The following is a 23,317-nucleotide window of genomic DNA, read 5'->3' as shown; positions in this document are numbered from 1 at the left end:
TGGCCATCCTCTAGAATTTTTTTAAAGAATAATGGTTCAAAATGGCGAGTTTTACGGCTTTCTGAGGGATATTAGTTTAATCCTAACACTAGTCTATAAGTAATACTGATCCAATTATGTAAAATGGATTAAACTTAAAAATTTCTCTGAGCTCTGAAGGGGGTTTATCCCCCAGAACCCCCCCCTCGCTGCATCACTGGTGAGCTCTACCACTACCTGCGTAATCTCCCGGTTTAAAGTAATGCTCTCCATTGACTTGGAATTCTAGGAAAACCACTGTGCGTCTTATATGCTTCATTAAACGAAAATGATTTCCTATGGCAAATATCGATGAAAGGACGTTCATTAAAATCACAACAAAGGATCCACCACGCGAAGTTTTCATTTTTTTTATTCAGCAAAGCTAGCATCTCGATGGATTGAGTGCTCATCAGCTGTAATGAAGTTGCGTTTGCCACCAATTACGTCTCAAAGATAGAGAAAAAAAATGGGACGCAGGCGGATCCATTAAGGCATTCCATCGGTGTGGCTAGATTGATGAGCGCGTATTCGTTTGAGGATAAGGGGAATCCTGAGAATTTCGTAATCTCCAGGCCACGGTGATTTTTGCGATGAGGGGCGTTGAAAGAAGATAATAATGCAAGCGAGAAAGATATGGGTGAGTTATATATAGCACGTGAAGCGATGCAGAGCGAAAGTTTCAACCATGGCCTGTGCCTTTGTTTGATAACAGAACTACCATAGCAACGCACAACACGAAAACTAGCCACTAATAAAGATGGATTTCAAACTATACAGTATAGCTACTGAATTCATTTCAATCTAAGTTTTTCTAACCCATTATCATACTTTTAATGCATGAAAAATTACATATTCCATTTGTTAAACATAATTGTTATTTTTGAGATTATTTTAATACTTGTTTTTGCCACATTTACATAATTTATTATTTTTATATAACCAAATGTAAAGGCCTAAGTGATGTTTTTAATGCTAAATAAATAAATGGATTATGAACTGAAAAGTTTAGAATTTTTGTTTTCCTTTTGATATTGCATTTAAATAGTAAATTTTATTGCCATTTTATCGATAAAGGTCCAGATTATTTGAGATCAAATTATTTTGATCTGTGTTTAATGTTTATTTGTGAAATTTTACGTTGCCATGGTTACGACATAATTGAGTGCAAAGGTGATGCATTGAAGTGAAGGTATTGCACCCGTCAAAGGTACAAAAAGAGTTTGACAGTTACTTTTGGGGTAGGATGCGTTAATTACAGGCCGTAAGCGCGTGGAGTAGATAACGAATAGATGTGTGATGAGCCCTATTGAGCCACTTAATAACTGTATCGAATTTCCTGTGCAAATGAAGTATTTCAATGAACATTAACAAAATAATTTTTGATTTATTAAATTTCATGCAAGCCACCGCTAATTTCATATCAGATATTTAGCCTCGAGCGAACATACTTGTTTTTTCCTTCGTGGCAAGACACATTTCTGCACAACCGGCTATAACGATGTAAATCTCTTTAAACAAATTCTATCCATATCTATATATAAACAAATATGATCTCCTTCTTCCAGATATTTCAATGAGTTGCGTATTTCAACCTTTTGGGTTTTTACTTTACTTTGTGGTAGAATTACTTAGACTCTGCACTTCACTAGGAATCCATAAACATTTATTTACTTCACATATATAAACATTATTGTTGTCAATTACATAGTAACCTGAGAACATATTTACTTTACTCTAACACAAACAGTTTTTTTTTTTAATTTATAAACATCAGTAGTCTTATTTCATTAACAATTTCCAATTAAAAATAATATGCTTCATGAAAACAAACATTCAAATGTTCACTGAATTTTTACATTAAATATTTGTTCGATGACATGTGAGAATAGCATTCCTGCATCTCTCAAATCTAATGCTTAACAATGGTTTTGTGAGAATATCAGCCAATTGGTTTTCTGAGGGACAAAACTGTAAATCAAATAAACCTTCCGAATATTCCCTACTAATAAATCTGTACCTCACCTCAATATGCTTTGTTTTTTTACTCATTTGGCCGGATTGTATCATTTTGATGGTACTCTGGTTATCTATGTTTAAATTTATTAACACCGGTTTGCCTGTTAACTCCTCAATTAAGGCCTCAGCATTTTTAATTTCTTGACAGCATTCAGATGCTGCAATGAATTCTGCCTCAGTTGAGGATAGTGCCACAACACTTTGTTTGTGTGAACACCACAGGATTGGTGCACCACCAAACAGAATAACATACCCTGTTGTACTTTTTCTGTCAAATATATCTCCTGCAAAGTCTGAATCACAGTATGCCTGCAGCTTTATTTGTTCTCCCATTTCTGTTGGGCAGAAATGTATTCCTAACCCTTTTGTTCCTTGAAGATATCTCATTGTTCTTTTTAAATTCTCCACATCTTCTTTGGCAGGGTTTTCCATGAATCTGCTCTCATAATTAATACAAAATGCAAGGTCTGGTCTAGTTTTGCATGACATGTATAGTAAACTACCAATTGCTTCCCTGTATGGATAATCTACCCTTTCTTCTCTTCTTATCTGTTCTAACTTTTCTTTGGTGTTCGGCATCAATGGAGTCTTAACTGGTTTGCAGTCTTGCATCCGAAATCTTTCCAATACTTTTCTTGCATACTTTGATTGTGATAAAAATATGCCATTGCTCGTCATTGATATCTCCATTCCCAGATAGGAGCTTGGATTATCCATTACTGTTATCTCAAATTCTTCTGTCATTTTTTCCAGTATATCATCTATTTGTTTAATGTCCCATCCAATTATAATTCCATCATCTACATGAATTCCTAAATACAAACCTTTTGTTACATCACTAAATATGCATTGATCACTTTCTGTCTGTATCAGCCCTTCTCTTCTAAAGAATTTTGTCACTCTCTCATTCCATTTTGCTGGAGCTTGTTTGAGGCCATAGAGTGCCTTTTTCAGTAAGCACACTTTATTTTCACTCTCTTTGTAGCCTGCAGGGACTTTCATGAAGATCTCTTCATCTAGTTGGCCATTTAGAAAAGCTGTTTTCACATCAAATGTCTTGATTCTAAAGTTCTCTTGTGCTGCAATTGCAAATAAAATCCTCAATGATGTAGTATCTATTACTGGACTGAAAGTGTCCTTGAAATCTATATTTCCTTCTTTCTGTTGACATCCTCTCACCACCAGTCTTGCCTTGTATCGACCATCTTCTTTCCTTTTAAATATCCACTTGTTTGTTAATATTTGCTTTCCTGCTGCTCTTTCTTTTTCCACAATCTCCCAGGTATTGTTCTTCAATAATGAGTCTTTTTCTTCTTTGAGTGCAAGCTTCCATTTCTCTTTGTCTTCTGTTTCCATTATCTCACTATAAGTCAGTGATACCTCATCTGTCTCACATCGCATAGCATAGTTCTTGTATCTTGAAGGCGTTCTTAAGTTTACTCTGGGTCTTAAATTTCGTGTGGTTGAATCTCTTTCTTCATCTCTTACTTCTGGTTCATTTCTTTCTTTATTTCTTGTTTCTTCCCTTTCATTATTTTTTCTCATATCTTCATCTATATCTTCTTCACTCTCTCTAGATTCTTCTAAATTCTTTTCTTTACTTTCCTCTACTTCTTCTTTTTCCTTGTCTAGATTTTCTATACCATTACAAATTCTAACTCTCCCGACATCTTGCTGATTTTCACATATATGGCTTTTATTTTTAGTTGGAGATTTTTCAAAAATCACATCCCTAGAGACAAAAACTTGCCTTTTTTCTGGATCCCACAATCGGTATGCATTTCTGGCATATCCAATGAAAATACATTCTCTTGATCGATTGTCCATTTTCTTCAAAGGCTTCAAAACTTTAGCATAGGCTTTGCAACCAAATATCTGAACCCCTTTCAGATTCGGTTTATATCCAAACCACAGTTCCACTGGTGTTCTGTCCACAGTAGTGCTCGGACATCTATTTGTAATGTATGCTGCGGTTAAAATGGCATCTCCCCACATTTCCTTGGGTAGGTTTGCATCAAATATTAATGATCTAGCTTTTTCAAGAAGTGTACGATTCATTCTTTCTGCTTTACCATTTAATTGAGGAGTGTAAGGCACTGTATACTCTAGCACAATACCCTTGTTCTTACACCATGACTGTAACTCTAAAGCACAGTACTCTCTTCCATTGTCACATCGTATCACGAATTCAAAGATATTATTATGATTAAGGTTAGCCTCAGAATCCGCAAAAAATGCTAATTTATCTTTTCTTGAGTCCCTGTCTCTATACCTTTTTTCATTATTCTGACCCTTATTTTAAAAAAAACAATTTTTTTCGTCATGATTTGTTTTCTTACATATTTTGCAAGATTTTTCTCGAAAGAAACAGTCCTTTTCATTATGATTTGTGCGTTTGCATATTGTACACCCTCTTTTAGGACATCTGGATTTTACATGACCCTTTTCTTTGCATAAAAAACACACTGTATCTATTTTATAATTAATTTTACCGTTTTTGTAATTTGCCGCGAATGATACCACATCTGTTTCGTTTTCCGTCTTCAGCTTCGACTCTTCTATTTGAAGACGTGCGCAAAGGTCCTCAATTGTTTTATCTGGTCCTCTCACGGAATCCCATGCGCTCGAGAAATGCCGGAAATTGTCTGGCAGGATGGACATCATTTTCGTCATTATCATGAGATCGTCGACGGATTGTTTTAGTCCGTTCAGTCTATAAGCAATGTTTTGCAGATTGCTCATGTTTGTCATGACGTCCTTCGAACTGTCATATTTGTATGCGTAAAATTCTTGTAGGAGTTGACATTTCTGAGTCTCTGTGTCCTTTTCGTATATTAATTTAAGTTTCTGGAACATTTCTTTAGCTGTTTTACAGGTCATTATATGGTGGACCACGGATCTATCTATTGTTGAGACTATCCAATATTGGGCCTTGGCGTCTTTCATGTTCCATCTCCGCGTCTCTTCTTGATTCATATCTTTTTTCTCCTTTAAATCTTCACCTTCAATTACTTCTATCATTTCCTTGGCTCGGAACAGGATTTTAATTTGGAAAGACCACATAGAGTAAGTTGTTGTGTCCTTCAATTTTTGTATGTGCGTAATATCTTCGCTTGACATCGCCATCTCTTTTTTCCTGTTTTTTTTCCTTTTTTATTCTTCAAATTTTCCTTTTTTTTTTACTGCAATTCTTGCCGTGAGCCCATAACCTTTTGGGTTTTTACTTTACTTTGTGGTAGAATTACTTAGACTCTGCACTTCACTAGGAATCCATAAACATTTATTTACTTCACATATATAAACATTATTGTTGTCAATTACATAGTAACCTGAGAACATATTTACTTTACTCTAACATAACCAAATACTAAGGCCTGGTTACACGATACATTAACACGTGCGGGTTAATGTCTAAATGTATGAACGCGTGAATGAACACGAAATGGCACCGTGTAACCACCCAACTTGTGCGAATGCATGAACGGAAAATAGAACCTGTTCTAATTTGGATCATGCATTCGTACATGTTCCGTTCCGGTCCACCAAAATCATCACGCAAACGTACATTAACTTGTACGTGTTAATGTACCGTGTAACCAGGCCTTTAGAGTTATTTGGAGAAATATCTAAGCCCTCTGTTTTTATAAAATTTCGCAGTAAATTACCATTAGCTTAGTGAATATGCATAAAGGATTATGATAAAAACCTTAAAAGGAGGAGATTTAGACGTAAAAATTAACCAAATTCATATAATTCTTAGTCTGAAGTATCTACTTCAAAATTCGTTAAAACCGCGGCATCACACCACCACAAGATGTGATCTTCCACTGCGTTGTTTTATGAAGATTCAGACAGGGCCAAATTTGAAACCGACACAAGTATAAATGGAGGCGGCGCGCATATTTTCAGGTATTAAATGAATACTCGTTCGCATTAGTAATAGATTAGGAGGTCATGCATTCCGTTTTCCGGTAAATAATCAATTTTCTATCAATCAACCCTGCGAGAAAGCAACTAGGCAAGCCCGCGATATCAGACCTTTGAATACGTAATACCTTATTTTAATTCAAAGCATTCATATTTCATTATATAATCAGTAGAGGACCGAATGCGGTTTTTTAATTGACATTTAAAGTTGCAGTACATGGGCACAAGTTGGGACGTACACAAAAAAGCAGATTATACCTACTAGTTTAGGTAGGGTGCACGTTTAAAATAATTTTGCCAGCATACTAATGAAAAATCATCGGAGCAGTAATACTATCAGGAAGATAATTGCGTTGGGTTGGTTGGTTACGTTAGCAGGCAGAGAAGAAAAGCTAATTCGAAGATTATTTTACAGGAATTTGAAGAAAATGATAATGAATCAATGTTGTTAGCGCTTTTAGGCGCGGAAACATAGACGATGCTGTGTTGGTAAGTAATCGAGCAAAAGAAATCGGATTACTTGCAACGATTACTTTTACAATAATTTGTACTTGTCATGATTACTTTCATTGATTTACTGAGGCATAGAGATAACTTCGAATCCCTGAGTATCATAATTTGCTTGATTAGGTTCTGCCACCCTTATGTTTTAGCTTACTTATGATGGGTACAAAATATGACACCCCTCGTCATGGGCGGATCCAGAATTTTTTTCTGGTGGGGCACAAGGGTCCGTGTTCCCCCTGAAACCGCGTATGCCCGCGTAAGCTGTTGCAGCAGCTAAAATAGCATGGATCGCAAGTGAAATTGCATTTTTAGCAATTTCTATTACTCAATTATTCCAAATTTTTACTGCAATATTCGACAGTTGCCTGGTGGTATCTATAGAGCGGATCTTACGAGAAGCTATTGTAATTTCAACTTTAATTTTACTGATTACTTTTTAAAATCAGTAATTTGTATTCGTAATTGATTCCTTTTTTACGAAGTTACCGTAATTGAGCCCAGTAATAGGTTCTCAGTACTTTTACCTGCACATAGGAAGGAGGACGAGAGAAGACTGGAGGCGTTCGCGATGTGGGTGTGACGAAGAATGGAGGGGGTGAAGCGGACGGAGAAGAAGAGGATCGGGATTGGTTGGTGTGGTGGCTGGAGTGTTGGATTCCCATCCGGCATGCTCGGGTTCAAATCCCGGTGATGGCAGAGAATATTCAGAGACTGCCCGATCCCTACTTGAATGTTGTGTGGAGGACATTTCGAGCGAAAATATCTGTCCGTCGGATGAGACGTTAAGCCGTGGTCAGGGTAAGATGCTACACATTGAAGGGGGATATGGTAGCTAGTGTTTTGGCATCCAACCCCGTGGGCTCACGTTCTAACCCCGGCGGTGGCAAAGATTTTTCAAAGACTGCCTGATCCCTGTTTGAATGTTGAGAGGAGTACATTTCAAGCGCAACACTCCGTCCGTCGGATGGGACGTTTAGCCGTGGTCCCCTTGGGCCTTTCGTTTAGAGCAGGCTAATGCCGACGCCGGGTTTCTCTCCACCCTCATTACCAATCCCTTCCCTCATGGCGCAAATGACCTCAGCTGTCGGTCGTCTCCTTCAAATACCATACCATACCAGGAAGAGAAAGTGCTGGACATGGTGGGTGAAGAAAGACGTCTTCTAGATGAGCTACGGAGGAGACAAAAGATATGGATGGAACGATTGCTGAGCGGGGAGGGGATGCTTAAAAGAACTATAAATGCAAGTATATACCTATAGGAGATGGGCAATAATGTACCATTTTGTGCTATCATCATCATCAACGGCCAACAATCCTAGGATAGGTTTGACGCAGCTCTCCAATCAATTCTCCAATCAGCTAATCTTTTCACTTTTACGTATTTCTTCTCTTTCACATTTATCTTTACCTGTTCCATATATTTAATTTGAGGTCTTCCTTTTCCGTTCTTGCCTTCCACTTGTCCCTCGACGATTGTCTTCATCAGGCCGTCATGTCTCAAGATGTGTCCTATAAGTTTGCATCGTCTTCTTATTAAGGTTTTCATGGGGCTTCTCTTCTCTCATACACTTCATAGGGAAGTCCTCATTACTAACTCGGTCGATCCATTTGATCCTCATCATTACTCTGTAGCACCGCATTTCGAAGGCCTCAATCCTTGGTTTCTCCGCAGCTGTCATTGTCGATGCCTCACTTCCGTACAGGAGCAAACTCCAAATGTGGATTCTTATAAATTGTTTCTTTACTCCCATGTTTAAGTTTCGCGCTGCAAGCAGGTCTCTCTTTCGGTGGAATGCTTTCTTCGCCTTGGCTATTCTGCGGATAATTTCTTTCTTGCTACTCCCATCGCTAGTTATCGCGCTTCCCAAATTGCAGAATTCATCCCCTTCTATCAGTTTTTGTTTCTCTATTTTGATGTTAGTCTTTACTTCACTCCAAGAGGGATTTTGTGAGTGAGGAAATAATAGGAAAATAGTAGGATGCATAGATGAAATGGAAGGGAACGTGCTTTACTGAGGATTAAAGATGGAAGTTCAACGTGGCAGGCTTGAGTGTTTCGCTAAACATTCTCCATGCAAAGCTACTTTAACCATTAAAATACCTTATATGTACATACTTGAGAAAGATTTTTCGATTCGAAAAATATAGTGAGCAAGAGAGAATCGATGAGACGCTAGATTTATGTATTGTGGGCGAAGAGAAGAAACTCCAAAAGCAAATGCGTCTGGATGGAGCATGTACTAAGCGGGGAAAATATGGAAAAAACAGTAAGAAAAGGAAAGACAAGAATATTTTTAGAAGTATTCTCCCGATTGAGTTGTGAAAGCATATTTTACGAACCACCTTGCTGCCTTTTCCTCAAATTAGGCCTCTATCTTTTATTTCTGTGAGTCTTATTTGCTTTCTTTCAATCAATAACTCACATTCTCTCCCTCAAAATTCCCTGGCAATCTTTTCATTTTAACACTATTTTTCCACATTGACCTATTTGCAATCAGTCTTCAAACAAATGAATAAATATTGCATGGACTAAATTGTGATAGGCTGCAAAGGTCATAGAGGAAATGAGGAGTCAACATTTAACCTAGATTTTCCGCGCAGTTTCGCTCTAATATACTACGGGGCTGATTTTCTCCACCGGAAGATAAGCAGCTTTCCCGTGACTGCAAAGAAGCGTGAGAGTAAATATGCTCCTTGACGGGTGAGTGACGGACACCTAGCTGCAAAGAGTCGGGAGAATATCCGGCTTACTAGACGGAGTAGGCAAACTAGAGAAGGTATTTCTTTGAAATACAGTTCACCATATGCTTCCAAGATTTTTCCACACATTTCCCCACTGGTTTATTTTCCGGATTTTCGTATCTGAGATAATAATTTTAAGAAATTTACGCATACTAGCTAGTTTTGCGCTAATAGTGCTAAAAAATCGATTTCTATTAAAAATTTATAATCGAATTTTAAATGCCAAAGATCTAGAAAATTGAGATCGATCCTTGATCTTCGAGTTTTGATCAAAAATCGATTGTTCGACTTTGGTCTTGACATATCGTTTCGTCTCAGCAGGGTTACTGCTGGCCCATCATAATGCCATCCACCCTAAGTAAAATACTTTAATCAAAGGCTGATGAAATTGGAAAGGCAAGCTCCCGATCATCCAGAAAGCATCGCAATCAGTTGATATTTCTGAAACATTTAATGACCTAAAATTGCAGTTTTTGTCATATCACCAACTGCTTTACAAAGGGTAATTCGGGATTCAATTTCTAAGTTCCATGTTTACTGTCAAATTGAAATGGTTTATGGGAAAAATCGATTTTGACCCAGATTTTCCATCACCAAGCTCCTCGTCCTCGCTAAAGCGTGCGTTCCTTTAGATCTACATAATATTCCGCAAAAGCCTCATCATAGACGCGGTCGCTTGGGGATACAAAGACACCAGCCATTTACAGAAAATAAAGAAAACAAGAAGAAAAAAGAAAAGAAGATACTTTTTCTTAGTTCAACCTAGCACCCATTTAACATGGTTGAGAAAAATTAATTCACGAAATTTTAACTCAGGATAGCTGATGTGGCGTACCCATTTTAAGCATGAAATTTGAAATAAAGTAGACATTATCTTTCGTTTATGAAATATATAACTCACGAAAATTAAAGTATAGTATAAAATATGTTTTTTTTAAGAATACAACGAAGAAATCTTAGAAAAAAGTTTGCAACGAATGATATGAGAGCGATTTTTTGATCGCACGTCATGACTGAGCTACGCAACGGGGGACCCTGTTCCTCGATAACTGCGGTCGATTTATCAATTTTTTTGAGAATTGATTCTTAAAAATCGTTATTTGAAGTATGGCACATAGTGTTGATCTAAAAACATAATACCAGGATAATGGATCCACTGACTTGATCATTTGACGCCTTACTCTAGTGAAGATGGTGAGGATTAGATTTTTGTCCGAACCATTCCACATATAAGAAGTAAGTATATTTCGTTTACCATTTTGTGTTGTACACCATGAAGACGTGAAAAAAAGTCTTCAAAAACCATGGAAAATACAGCCAAAGCACATGATCAAAGGAATATTGTGTTTTTTATTAAAAATAATCATACCACTGCAACACCTTCTGCATAAACTCAAAGATTTTCGGAGAAAAATGAGGTCGCGCGCGTTTTTGAAAAATGTTGCGATCCAAAAGAGTGGCTACAGAATGAATTAAACGATAATTTATGATATCTTTCGAGGGAAAGCTCCAGTAATCTGTACAATAACGGCGGAAAACAGTTTCACGAGATTATTTTCCGCGATTGCTCGAGAGATGGATATCTCCTCCCTTATCCCATCAGCTGAAAACGTCCCATTTTCAGTCGCTGAAACCACCGTCCTTCAGCCAATCAGAACGTACCGTCGCTTACAGCGATTGCAACGCCTAGCTTGAATTTTAATTCAATGACAGTTGTAAATATAGCGATTTAAAAGGGGCGGTGGGAATGACCGCCTGATTTAAAAGTTAGTATGGTATTTGGAGGAGGCGACCGACAGCTGAGGTCATTTGCGTTCTCATGAGGGAAGGGTATGGAAGGAAGGGTGGAGAGAAACCCGGCGTCGGCATTAGCCTGCTCTTAATGACAGGCGCCAAGGGGAACACGGATTAACGTCCCATCCGACGGATGGAGTGTTGCGCTTGAAATGTCCTCCACACAACATTCAAGCAGGGATTGGGTAGTCTCTGAAAATTCTCTGCCACTGCCGGGATTTAAACCCGAGCCCGCCGGGTGGGAAGCCAACACTCTAGCCACCACACCAACCCGATCCCCCGCCTGATTAAGAAAATGATTAATCTTTTTCGTCTCTGAAAATCTGTTGCTTGAGCTATCATTCTGAGGGACGGGAAAAATGACCGTGTGATTCAGGCTCAGTGAAATTCCATTTCGGCCACGATAGTGCTTACGTCTTCCCAGTTTTTTTGGAACACTTAAATCAAGGGCAGTAAATGTAGCAAATATTTAGCCGAACCTGCGCCAGTCTTTTTGCCGGTAAGTAAAGGAACTATGCTCCATTCAGAAAATAACTATGGCAATCTTGGGGGCATTCAGATCAATGGCAATTTAAAAATTCTCTGCGTAAATAATATACACAAATCCGGGCATGCTGTTTTTCCATCCACGATAACCGGTATTAAGGTAATCTCCGCAGTAATATATTTCCTATGATATTTTGCTTTGTGCAGTATACGATCTTTTTAATTTCACACGATCAATTAAACACGTGCATTAGTAGCACATAACCCATATTTGTATAAATAGAACCGTTGGATTGTTATGGTTGCAGAGCCTTTTTTCCAATACTCAATCACAAAAAAACGTTCACTGAAGGTAATTAAAAGTGGCTCTCATGGCGTTAGATCGATATTAAATCCCTGGAGAATCAACAGAGTGATTTCGCATCAATTTCCACATAGTATTTTATTTAAGTAGTAGAACAATGAATACGTTCTGATAACCTATAAAAGTTTTGAAGCTCGAATAATGACAAATAATATGCATGAAATGGGAAGAACTTAAGTCAAAATTCCACACTTTTTCCCAAATACGACCAGAGACTAGATTTATTTTCCATAATGATCCCCATTACCTCATTCTTCAATGTTCCTAGTTTGTCTTTTTTTTGCAATAAAATATTTTTGGCACACAAATTAGGCCTTTTTCAAAAATTTCCGTTTGCACATATTTAAAACCATGCATCATTAAATTAATGAACGAACTTCGAGGGTGGTTTGATAAGTCCGTGACATTTTGAATAAAATATATTTTTCCGGAAAAAGTGTTTTATTCCTGTACCTTTTAATGGAGTCCCGAGACTCCTTTTAGCCCGATGCCTTTAGTTTAACATTTTTCCAATTTTTTGATTTCTCCTATATTATAGTTTTTACCAAGGCCCTCAAAATAGGCGTTCCTATCAGTGATAACCTCTTGGCTCTACTCAAATCTGTTGTTCATTATATACATTAATGATCTCTGCTCCCGCATTAGCAGTAAAATACGTTTATTTGCTGACGACGCTGTCATCTATCGCGAAATTAGTAATCACTCTGACAATGAAATTCTATCATCTTACTTAAACAACGTTCATTTGTGGAGCCAAGAGTGGGGACTCGAACTTAATCTGAGCAAATGCATGGCGGTACATTTCTTGCGGAATTCGTCCAACTCTAACCATGTCTATGCAGTGGATGGCATTAACATAAAGGCAACAGACCAAGTGAAGTACCTGGGAGTTAAGATAACCTCGAACCTCACGTGGGGAACACATATAAAGAATATTTACGGCATAGCCCTGAAGAAACTAGGATTCGTCAAGCGTATTGTGGGAAGATTTTCGGATGAGAAAGTAAAAGAAAGGTTCTATTTCACACCCGTACGACCGCACCTTGAATATGCAACGAGCGTATGGGATCCGGTGCAGAAAGACTTAATCCGCGAACTGAATAAAATACAAAGGAAGGCTGCGCGTTTGGTCAAAAACTGCTACGGGCGTACAGACAGTGTTACCCAGATGTTGAGCGAGTTAGGCTGGGAGCCGTTGGAGACTCGCAGGCTGCGCGCTAGGCTTAGATTGCTTGAACAATTGAGAATGGATATCTTTAAGAGCGACACGGAGAACATAATATTAGAGCCACACTATATTTCCAGGTCCGACAGAAGCGATAAATTAAGAGAAATGCTTTACCAAACGGATAGATATGCGAATTCGTTTTCCCCCCGAACCATAAAGGACTTTAGCAAACGCTAGTCTCAACCTCGGTAGAGCACTTCATTTTTTTTTGCTGTAAACGGCTGGTGTCCTAACATCCCCTGCCTCACGCCTTTTAGGCGGCTTGCGGGGTATTATGTAGATGTAGATGAAATCTCTTGCCGCCTAAGCATTTCTTGACATTAGGGAAACAGAAAGTGCAGGGGCTTAAATCTGGAAAATATGCTGGATGGGTTAGCGGTTCGAAGCCTGATTTTTTTACTTTTACCATGGTGACTAAACAAGTGCGTACCCGTGCATTGTCTTGACGGCACATTCTTTTTTTCTCCTTCAAATGTATGAATATTCCGTCCCAGTGTCTTAATAATATTTAAAGAAGGTTCTTTACTCTTTCTAAAATAACATATGACACCGCGTGCATCCCAGAAACTGTGGCCATGACCTTGATGGCCGATAGACCCATATTAGCCTTCTTTGGTGCATGTTCACCCACAGAAACCAACTGTCTTGATTGATCTTTGGCCTCAACTGTATCGCAATGGCTAACGGTCCAGGGTTACGAAACGGCGAAAAAATTCGTTTGGTATGTAACTGAACATCGTTAAACACTCCTTTGGAGTGTTTATATGATTGTGCTTATTCTCGAGTGTGGCTAATCGCGGCACCCTTCGTTCGGATAGCTTTTTCATGTCCAAATATTCGTGTAAAATGTGTCGTCAGCGGTCATTTGAAATGCCTATAGCATCCTATACCTCATGCACTTCCATTCTTCGATCGTCCAGGATCGTTCGACGTTCGACGTCACTTTTGCTGGTACGGCCACAAAGGAATTCAGTAAACAGCTTTTTCATCATTTAAATTGATGACGCAGAGTTTCCATTGTATTAATCAAGTTTTTTCTTGGTTTCAGCAACAGTTCGTTTACGCAAAAAATATTGTTTTCGAAATTCACTTTTTCCTATTATCGTTAAAATTCACGAGATCGTCGCGTTTTAAATTGCTGTCAAACGCAAACTAAACAACTGAACTAACTGAAAATTTCACAGATTTTTATAAATAGACGATAACTAATGGGGGTATTGTTATTTTCATAGTTACTAACCGGAAAATTCAAAATTTCACGGACTTATCAAACGACCCTCGTATTTATTTCAGCAGATATTGACTTCTATTGTCTAGCCTCTAAACACCGAAAATTTCAACCATCGTGCCTAATTATGTAAGAATATGGTTATTCTGAAGCAAACATAAAGTATAAATTATAATTAAAATGACTCTAGACTTACAGTCCTCCCTATTATAATATCAGCTACACTATTGACAGCCAGTATCAAAATATGTTTCACCTTATACTTCAATGGTAAGGGCTGATTGTTGTCATGCAATAGGTTTTTGTCTCTTGAATGAAGAAATTTATACTTAGTTCTGTCTCTCATTGAAATTTATTTGTCAGGGACTATGGATTTCATGAAAAATATTGCTTCTCACCAGTATATATAAAATTATTTTCATGTCTGTTACATGAGTGGCATATGGCTGAAGATACCTCCTTATTGTGAACATTTTAATAAAACTGAAAATGCTTCTATAAAAACACAAAAATTATTTAAGGAATTACCCGTACGGGCCATACTAACGCTAAGATGATATATTTCACTCCAAAAGTATGATTAAAATTTATCGTCATTATGATTACATAGTAGCCTCAAAATGTTCCTAAAATCGCTCTGGAGGTCTGCTCAATAGAAAAACATTTCAATTGGTTTTACAATACAAATGAGACTCTTCGTTCCCGAGTAATAAGCACAAACAGCGTTAATTTCCCACTATTTCTTGCAAAGGGACTCCACTTTTATTCGATCCATTCACAAATAGTCATTAATTATCTCCGTGTAATTTATGGTTTACTTGTATCGCAGCAATCATACAATTAACACTTGTACTTGCCAAATATTCACAAATCGACGCGAGTATTTTTATTTTAACGACACACTGATGATTAACAATAAGATCTTCAACGATTAAATCCGAAAATATTTGGCGTCATCTTCGTTTTCAAGGCTAACCATCACTCCAAAACAAACGTAAACAAATCTTTCGCCATACTCCACACTCAAGTTTTCAATTTCGACTTTCGTTTGTTTCACTTTTCGCCATCAATTGCTGGAATGAGAATTAAAGTAGCTGCGGCGGTAGGATTTGCTTTCTAAAACTCAACCTCTCGTTAAACTCCACGTTACCGTTATATCCACGTTAGTTAACGTGGTGTTTAACCAGACATTATGAAACCGGTCCTAAAGATGACAGATGCCACCAATTACGGTCATTGTAATATATTTGAACAACGCATTTGAGTGAAAGATTGTTCGCGAAAACATCGGCCGAGCGGCAGCGATGTATCATCTTAATGTATGAAAATTAAAAATAAACTCATCTTATCCTCATCCTAAAACATAATGATTGGAACTATAAAAATCTGACGCAAGGTGCTTAATTTTATGGTACTATTGAAAAAATAACTAACTACCAGACATATTACAAACTCGTAAGGCAAACAAGGACACAAAAATCCCATGTGAATCAACTGATGTATTTCTGTTCAAATTCAACGCTCCGACTATTTCTTTTGTGAAATGGAACAATGAAAGCACTCTGATAACCTTCAGAAGTTTCGGAGCTCAAATAATAAAAAACTTTGCATAAAATAGGATAAACTTTAGCCAATATTTCACTCAATTTTCCGAATACGACTAGAGCCTGATTTATTTTCCACAATGCTGCCTGTGACTTCATCCTTCAACGGCCGTAGTTTGCATTTTTTTTTTAACCAAATATTTGTTTATATTCCTAATTTATCACATTGACATTTCCAAGGCATATATAATAGACCTTTTTCAAAAATTTCCTTAACCTCATGTATAAAATAATTCATGAATAAAACTTATTTTAGGAAAACTTATGCCCACAACTATTGACTAATAATACCTGGCCTCTACATTCTGAAAATTTAACTATCGTGCTTAATTACGTCAGAATATGCTTTATCCGAAGTAAATATAAAATAAAAATTATTATAATAATGTCTCTAATGATCATTGGTGACACAAATTGCGACCGTTATAATTTTGTTTCAGTATTTGTCGACCAATCACAAAATTACGATCGTATTTGGAAAACGCATTTGAATGAGTGGATTGTTAAAAAAAAAAATCGACCGAGTGGGGATGAAACTTCCACTTATATAATGCATGAAAATAATATTTGTCAAGCTTCAAATTTTATGCTTACCCATATTGATTGTAAATATTCATATACTGACACAAGGTATCTAATTTTTCGGCACTGTGGTGCATTACTTTCTGGGGAACCCTCGTAATAACTCGTAACTGAACATCGCTACATTTGAATGTGTCATTGTCTATTAAATAATAGGCCGAGCGGAAGTGAGGCGTCATATTAATGTATGGAAATAAGAAAGGTCACACTTAAAACTCTCATGCCTACACATATTGATTGATTCTATACGAATTCTGTCGCAAAGTAACAAATTTTGTGGTACCTACTCAATATAACTTTTTTTATTAGAGGCCAATAAAATAAAATCTATCAACACTATGTGAACAAAAATTTCTTTGCAGACTAAGAAGGAAGAAAATAGCCTACTGAAAATTGAAAAATGATCCATGGGAATGGAAATTTTTTGCATCATTTTTAAAACTGCGAGCGCCGCCAAGGCGCAGAGAATCCATATGAGAGTTAAAAAAACTCAATCACTACGAGTCATATTGAAGCGTGTAAGGAAAAACAAGGAGGACAAAAATCACATGAGAATCAACAGAAGGTGCAATTTCAATGCTCCGACTCCCTTTTTGAAATGGAACAACGACCGCGTTCTGATAACCTTTAGTAGTTTTAAAGCTCAAATAATTAAAAATACCATTCATGAAATAGAAGAAACTTAAGTCAACATTCTACTCAATTTCCCGAATACGTCTGCAGAGTGATTTATATTTTTTTTATATCCTCACCGTGAGCTCATCCTTACTCGTGTTGACTTGCTCGATGACATTTTCAGGACCGATATATAAGTCCTATCGTTGGCACACCACGCTTTATTAGCGCAATGATCTTCAAAGTATTCCCTGCGGCACTTCCCCGATACTGCGTTCATTCCGCAAAATAAAACCTCGACGATATTATTCTCCATGCAATTCATTTCAGTGATTGATTCTCTCTTTTCCGCGTACGGAATAGCTTTTTGATGCCTTCAAAATCACTTCCCGATTCTTTTTGCAACCGCACACGATCAAATCTCCTCCAGATCCCTTTCACGATTCGTGATTCGAAATTGCGTTATAATTTCTCCCTTTGCATAAGCGGCGACGTCCTCCGCGGGTTACACGAAGCTCACGATTCGTTTTCCACTCAGATCCATTCCAGTAAATAACTGGAAGCACGCCACGTTTTATTTTTATCATACAATAGCTTATTCCAGAAAGATTTGATTTTGCGAAACAGGAAACACAACGCGATTTTTTTTCGCGGTTAACGAACATGCATGCATGGGACATTTACTCTCCCAAATTTCGTGGTATATGATGTTTCCGCAACTATCCAACTCACCCAGAGGTCACCAAAATGGGCCTGCTAAGGTCCCTGCAGTAGTTATTGGAGGCAAAAATTTTTTTCTACTAGATAGGTGGTACTTGTCCTACGGATTTCACCGAGGCTGTCCGAAAGAATTCATGCGGATGACTGCAATTGTTGCTAGCCACACACCGCTAGGCGAGGATACCTGTGATATTTAGAAAAACTGATGGTAATAAAAGATAGCGATGAAGTTTGGGAGGAAATGGTAACATGTGTGAAGTGCATACGTAATCTCAAAAGAGGAATAATTGCATTCATAAACGCACAAATTCTTTTGCACTCATAATTCCAAAACACCTTGCCATAACTTTCTTTAATTCTCAACTGTAAAACACACTCATTTAGTACTATGAAACACATATTATCCTACATTTTATTACAGAAAGATTTTTTTCAGTCATTCCTGTACATGATCCGTAAATACTGCACCTACAGTAATAAATTAGTTATCATTTTAAACATTGAATCAACGACTTCCAAAAAAATACAATCTCAACCTCAAATTTCACTATTTAACCAATAATTTGAATTCAAATTTTCGATTTTTCCAAGTCGATTGCTCGCTAGAGGTATATCTTCTCCAAACACTTTTTTATTCTAAACTTAAAAAAATTAAAAACTCTCTGAATCCATAACTAAACCAAAGAAACGTAACATGAGTAGGCATAAATCGGGAAGTGATTTTGGAGGCACCAAAAAGATATTCCGTGAGCCAAAAAGAGAAAAATCAATCACTGAAATGAATAGCATGATAAATAATATCTTCGAGGTTTATTTTGCGGAATGTACGCAATCTCGGGGGAATGCCGGAGGGAATACTTTGAAAATCATTGCGCTAATAAAATATTAAAATTATATTATAAGAAGTATGAAGAATGCTTAACGTTCTCTAAAAGAGACATCGTGTGCAAGGAATTTGAAGGATGACGCGTACCACAAATAAATTATAATATCGTATTGAAAGTATTCAAGTATTATTATCAACGGCAACTGACAACAAAAAATGAAATTAGTACGAAAAGCATATAATGATTGTACATTAGGGTGGTCCTTTATTTTTAGAATTTATTTCGGCAAACTCCCTAATTTTATGGCGATTAGTGTTAAAACATATCCTGTAAAATATTATTGCAATTGGATGACGGGAAGATGTGCCGCATCGCACTCAAATTTAAGAAAGTTTGGCATTTTTTGCTATTTTTCGGATATGAATGGCGATAAGAAGGCTCTGGTATTCTTCAACTATTTTTTTTATGGTAAGCAAGGATACATTGGACATTGGACATGCTGCACTTAAAATATTTTCCAATTTTGACCAGTGGTTCCCGAGATAAGGCCCCAAGAGTGAGCGCGTGCCACCCCAGGCACACTTTTTGGGTGGCACCCGGGTTGCATACGCTCAATATTTGTTGATCATTCTCACTCATCGTAAAACCATAAAATTCTTTCGATAAACTTTACACTTCGTCAATATAATCTTGAATGCTATATTTATCACTGTTTATTTCTAGAACGGGCTAGTATTTTGGCTTTGTGATTTATTCTCCATAGGTTTTGAAATATTTAAAACAGAGGAAAATTAGTGTGTGAAGACTTCCCGAACTTTGCGTCGAAGACACTTTTTGAAACCAGCCAAAAGTTCTGAACTTTGAGTGCGATGCGGCACATCATCCAGTTATCCATTTTCAATAATATCACAGGCCATCAAAAATAATTTTGTTCGAAAACTTTTTTTATTTTAATACCTGATCTTTATAGATTTTTTGTGCCGAATCCAAATCAGGTCTTAGTTTACTTGTATCACCCATAGTTTCCAAGCAATATATATTTAATATTTAGTCCAGTAACCCAATACGTTATGTAGGGAAATCAATGAAACACTGTGTTACATCATAAAATTGTTTGTATTTACTGTTCACTACATCGTGATAAAATTGTTTGTATTTACTACAGCGTGATAATACAGGGTTCACTTGTCAACTGGAATTGGTCTACATTTTCTTTCCCTTTTTTCCTTGAGGCTTCTTGTGTAGCTTTTTCTGCAATGAATCGCTTGATGAACTTCTCGTTGAAGTACCAACAGTAATCCCCGATTATCTTCGTTCATTAGACCTGTTTTTCAATTTTATTAAACTATAAAAAAGCTGTTAAATTCTAAGAATAATGCTTGATTTCATAAATTTAACTGTAAAATGTGAATAAATGGTGGGTGATACAACTTTAAAACCATCATATTTGGATTCAGCAACTTTAAAAACATAAGAATAACGTATTTTCAGTGTAAAAGTTTTTTCATTGTTGGCCTGTGTATTTTACAGGATAAGTTTTCACACCACTTGGCATAAAATGAGGGGGTGTCCCGAGAGAAATTCGAAAAATATAAAAAAGACCACCCTATTGTACATGGGTGAATGGTATAAAATCGTTGGAACTCTATATAGTTATGTATAAAATTGAGAGACTCATTTTTTCGCGTGGACAGTTGAACGTAGAGTTCGCACTTTTCGTGATATTAATGTTTGTGTCAATGAAACTGATGACCAGAATGTCATAGACGACCATATTGTTACTTATCATATTGTCTTTTAAAAAGTTTTGTCAAATGCGTGCCATTGTTCACTAAAAGACGTCATGTTTGTTCCTTCTGGTACCAAACTCTCATGCCAGTATTGTAATCATATGAACGTTTTTGGTATGTTTGCAAGAAAACAAGTATAAAGGAAGTACTTTACGATACACCTTCTTTTCTATTCGTAACCCAATTACACTGTTTCCTTAGCATACTTATTACCTGATACCGTGAAAGTGCTAAATGTTTGCACAGGTTACCTAGTTATTACAATAATATTCATGGAAAAACATTGCTTAAGTATGCGGTACCTCATACCATTAATTGTACACCAAAGACTGTAATCTATAATCCTTGGCCGAAATTAAAAGAAAGGTGAGACAATAGTTGATATGCGAAACAGTGGACTTGAAACATCTTTGAATAACCTGAAATTCATTAGTAATATTAAATTCTCCTATTTTGGTTTCATTGTCCCTTAAAATGTTTAGTGTACTGTTGCTGCAGTGTGGCAATGAGTCAGATGTGATGACATCGATGGGCGATTCTTTTTTAATTCATTTTTTATAAAAAAAAGCAATCGCATTGAAATCTAATCATTATCCTCCTCAATGCCCTTATCTTAGTCAACTTTTTTAATGTGATGTCACTCATCAATTACAGGGAAGCCAAAAATTAAGTAAGTGTGAGTAGTTTTTCCGATTTTGGTATCTCGCCGACTATGCTGAGGGTTCGAATTCCATCAATTTCGTGTCGTAAGTTCTATCATTATTTTTATCTACAATTTATACATCTTTTGTCTTAAAATTATACCATTTTAAGTTCTATATCAACTACAGGTTATCGCCAATCAAAATGGCTTCTATACCGATATTTTATGGAAATTGTTTGAATAACAATAGCTCAAAATTGTTAAAATGAAGTGGTAGCGTAAAAATAAGTAATTGCTGTCAAAATCAGATTAAGGCGATCAACATCAATGAAAAATACCCATGTTTTTTTTTCTTATTTGCGTAAAATAATGACGTTATTAATTTTGGCCAGCTTTTTTCGCTTTGGGACCACTGTGCGGCGTCTCCTACCCTTTTTCCTTCCTCTATTCTTCTAACTCGGTAAAACTTCCCCTCCCGAGGTGAAAGGGTGAAAAGCGAAGTCTTACAGACCAGGCCCTAGGGAGAGTAACTCCGCGAGCAATTTTTGACGTAGTGTGTACTTAAGACGACGACACTTTCTTCAGTGAACCCACTCTGAAATCCACCATGGAGGAAGATGGCTTGCTGTTGTAACTGGTATTACACCTGACCTGACATCGGGATATTCGGGTTCAAAAATCAGTTAATCCAAATGAATTTTTCATGACGAATTCCACCCCTAGTGAAAACAACCTTACACTCGAGCATGTTACAGCTATTCACAGAATAATCTCATTGTTAGTGCCATAGAACTTGATGATATTTTTCATAGGGGTAAAAATGCGTCCTGAAGAATTGATTTCGAGATTTCCATGCGATAAATATTTATAGGGAACGAAAGCTTTTATGGACGTCTCGCTCATCGTCGTCAGGGCGAGTGAACTGAATTCGTTTGAGTCAACTAGAACCGTTGAGATGCATCCATAAACAATCAATTACAACAATCAGGTTACTCCTCTTACTCCCGATTGGCCGAAAGTATAAGGAATTTAAATATAAATATTTTTAAAAATTCCTAATAGTTATTCTTATATTTCTTCTTATTATTATAATTCCCAATAAAGTATTGGGAATATAATAAATTAAAGAGCATTGGGAATTTAGATATAAAAGGAGGAGTTATATTTAACCCGGTGGAGGTCCCGAGGAAATTTAACCAGAAGAACTCCACGGAAAAGTATGAAGTCAAAAAAGTGGTTCTGTTTCCCCAATTACTCTCACCTGGAAATGAGGTAGATGTAGAAGTTCTGGTAGACGCAGAAGAGGGCCACGCAGAGGTCAGCGACAGCCAAGTTGGCCAGGAAAAGGTTCGTCGTGGATCGAAGACGACGATGCAACGTCACCACCAGGATGACCAACAAGTTGCCTGTGCAGAGAGGGAGAGAGAATCAAGATGAAATATGAGTTGGATAGAATACAGTACAATCTAAATACATTCATACTTTACTTACAACTAATGTGAATGATCGTGGAAGGTTACTCGGGAATTCCACCGGGTCAGGTTTACCAACTCCGTCCCGGCCGACGTTTCGGTGCATGAGTTGCCCATCGAAACGTCGGCCGAGATGGAGTTGGAGAACCTAACCCGGTGGCATTCCCGAGTAACCCTCCACTATTCTATACGACGGGAAAGCCTGCGAAATTTGGATGATGCTATGGAGATTTTATCGCCTAAATATATATTCATAATATTACTTGGTTACCAAAAAAATGGGAACGAAAACTCACTAGCCTTGAGGATACTCAAATAAAATTAAAAGTGTCAGCGGAAAATTTTAATGAACGACTATCTAATCTGTAACTGATGACTTCAGCCTTAATTGTTTGAAACATTTACATTGTGGAAAAAATAAATAGAAACCTTTTTCAGGTTCACTAATATATTTGAAAAAGCATGACCTGGGTTTCGTGATGTAGGTAACTATGTTATGAAACCCGGGTGGCCATTTTCAAATATATTAGTGAACCTAACAAAGTTTACTCTCATTTATTCCCACGACCACCTAATCCACCAAATCTTCATAAAATCATCCTCTCATGTAAAATAAGGTGATAATCAAGAAGAACAGCATAGTTTGGTTGCATCACCTCTAACATCATGATGGTGGATGCATAAACTTTTTGGTGATACCTGTAAAATATATCCGACTACAGGAAAACCCAAATGCCAATGAAAGTTGAAC

The 23,317-nt window shown here is 37.0% G+C and overlaps 1 protein-coding gene across 1 annotated transcript in view; it reads right to left on the bottom strand.

Moving 5' to 3' along the window:
* The window catches only part of LOC124168733 (trissin receptor), a 100,392-nt gene extending 77,709 nt beyond the window's left edge, over positions 1-22,683 (bottom strand). The window contains 2 exon segments of the mRNA XM_046547001.1: positions 22,356-22,553; positions 22,589-22,683. Of these exon segments, the coding sequence (XP_046402957.1) occupies positions 22,356-22,553; positions 22,589-22,683 (293 nt within the window).
* Between the last annotated feature and the right edge of the window lie 634 nt (positions 22,684-23,317).

The sequence above is a fragment of the Ischnura elegans genome, chromosome 12, assembly GCF_921293095.1.
Source record: "Ischnura elegans chromosome 12, ioIscEleg1.1, whole genome shotgun sequence".
NCBI lineage: Eukaryota > Metazoa > Arthropoda > Insecta > Odonata > Coenagrionidae > Ischnura > Ischnura elegans.
This window is presented reverse-complemented; position numbering and strand designations above follow the sequence as displayed.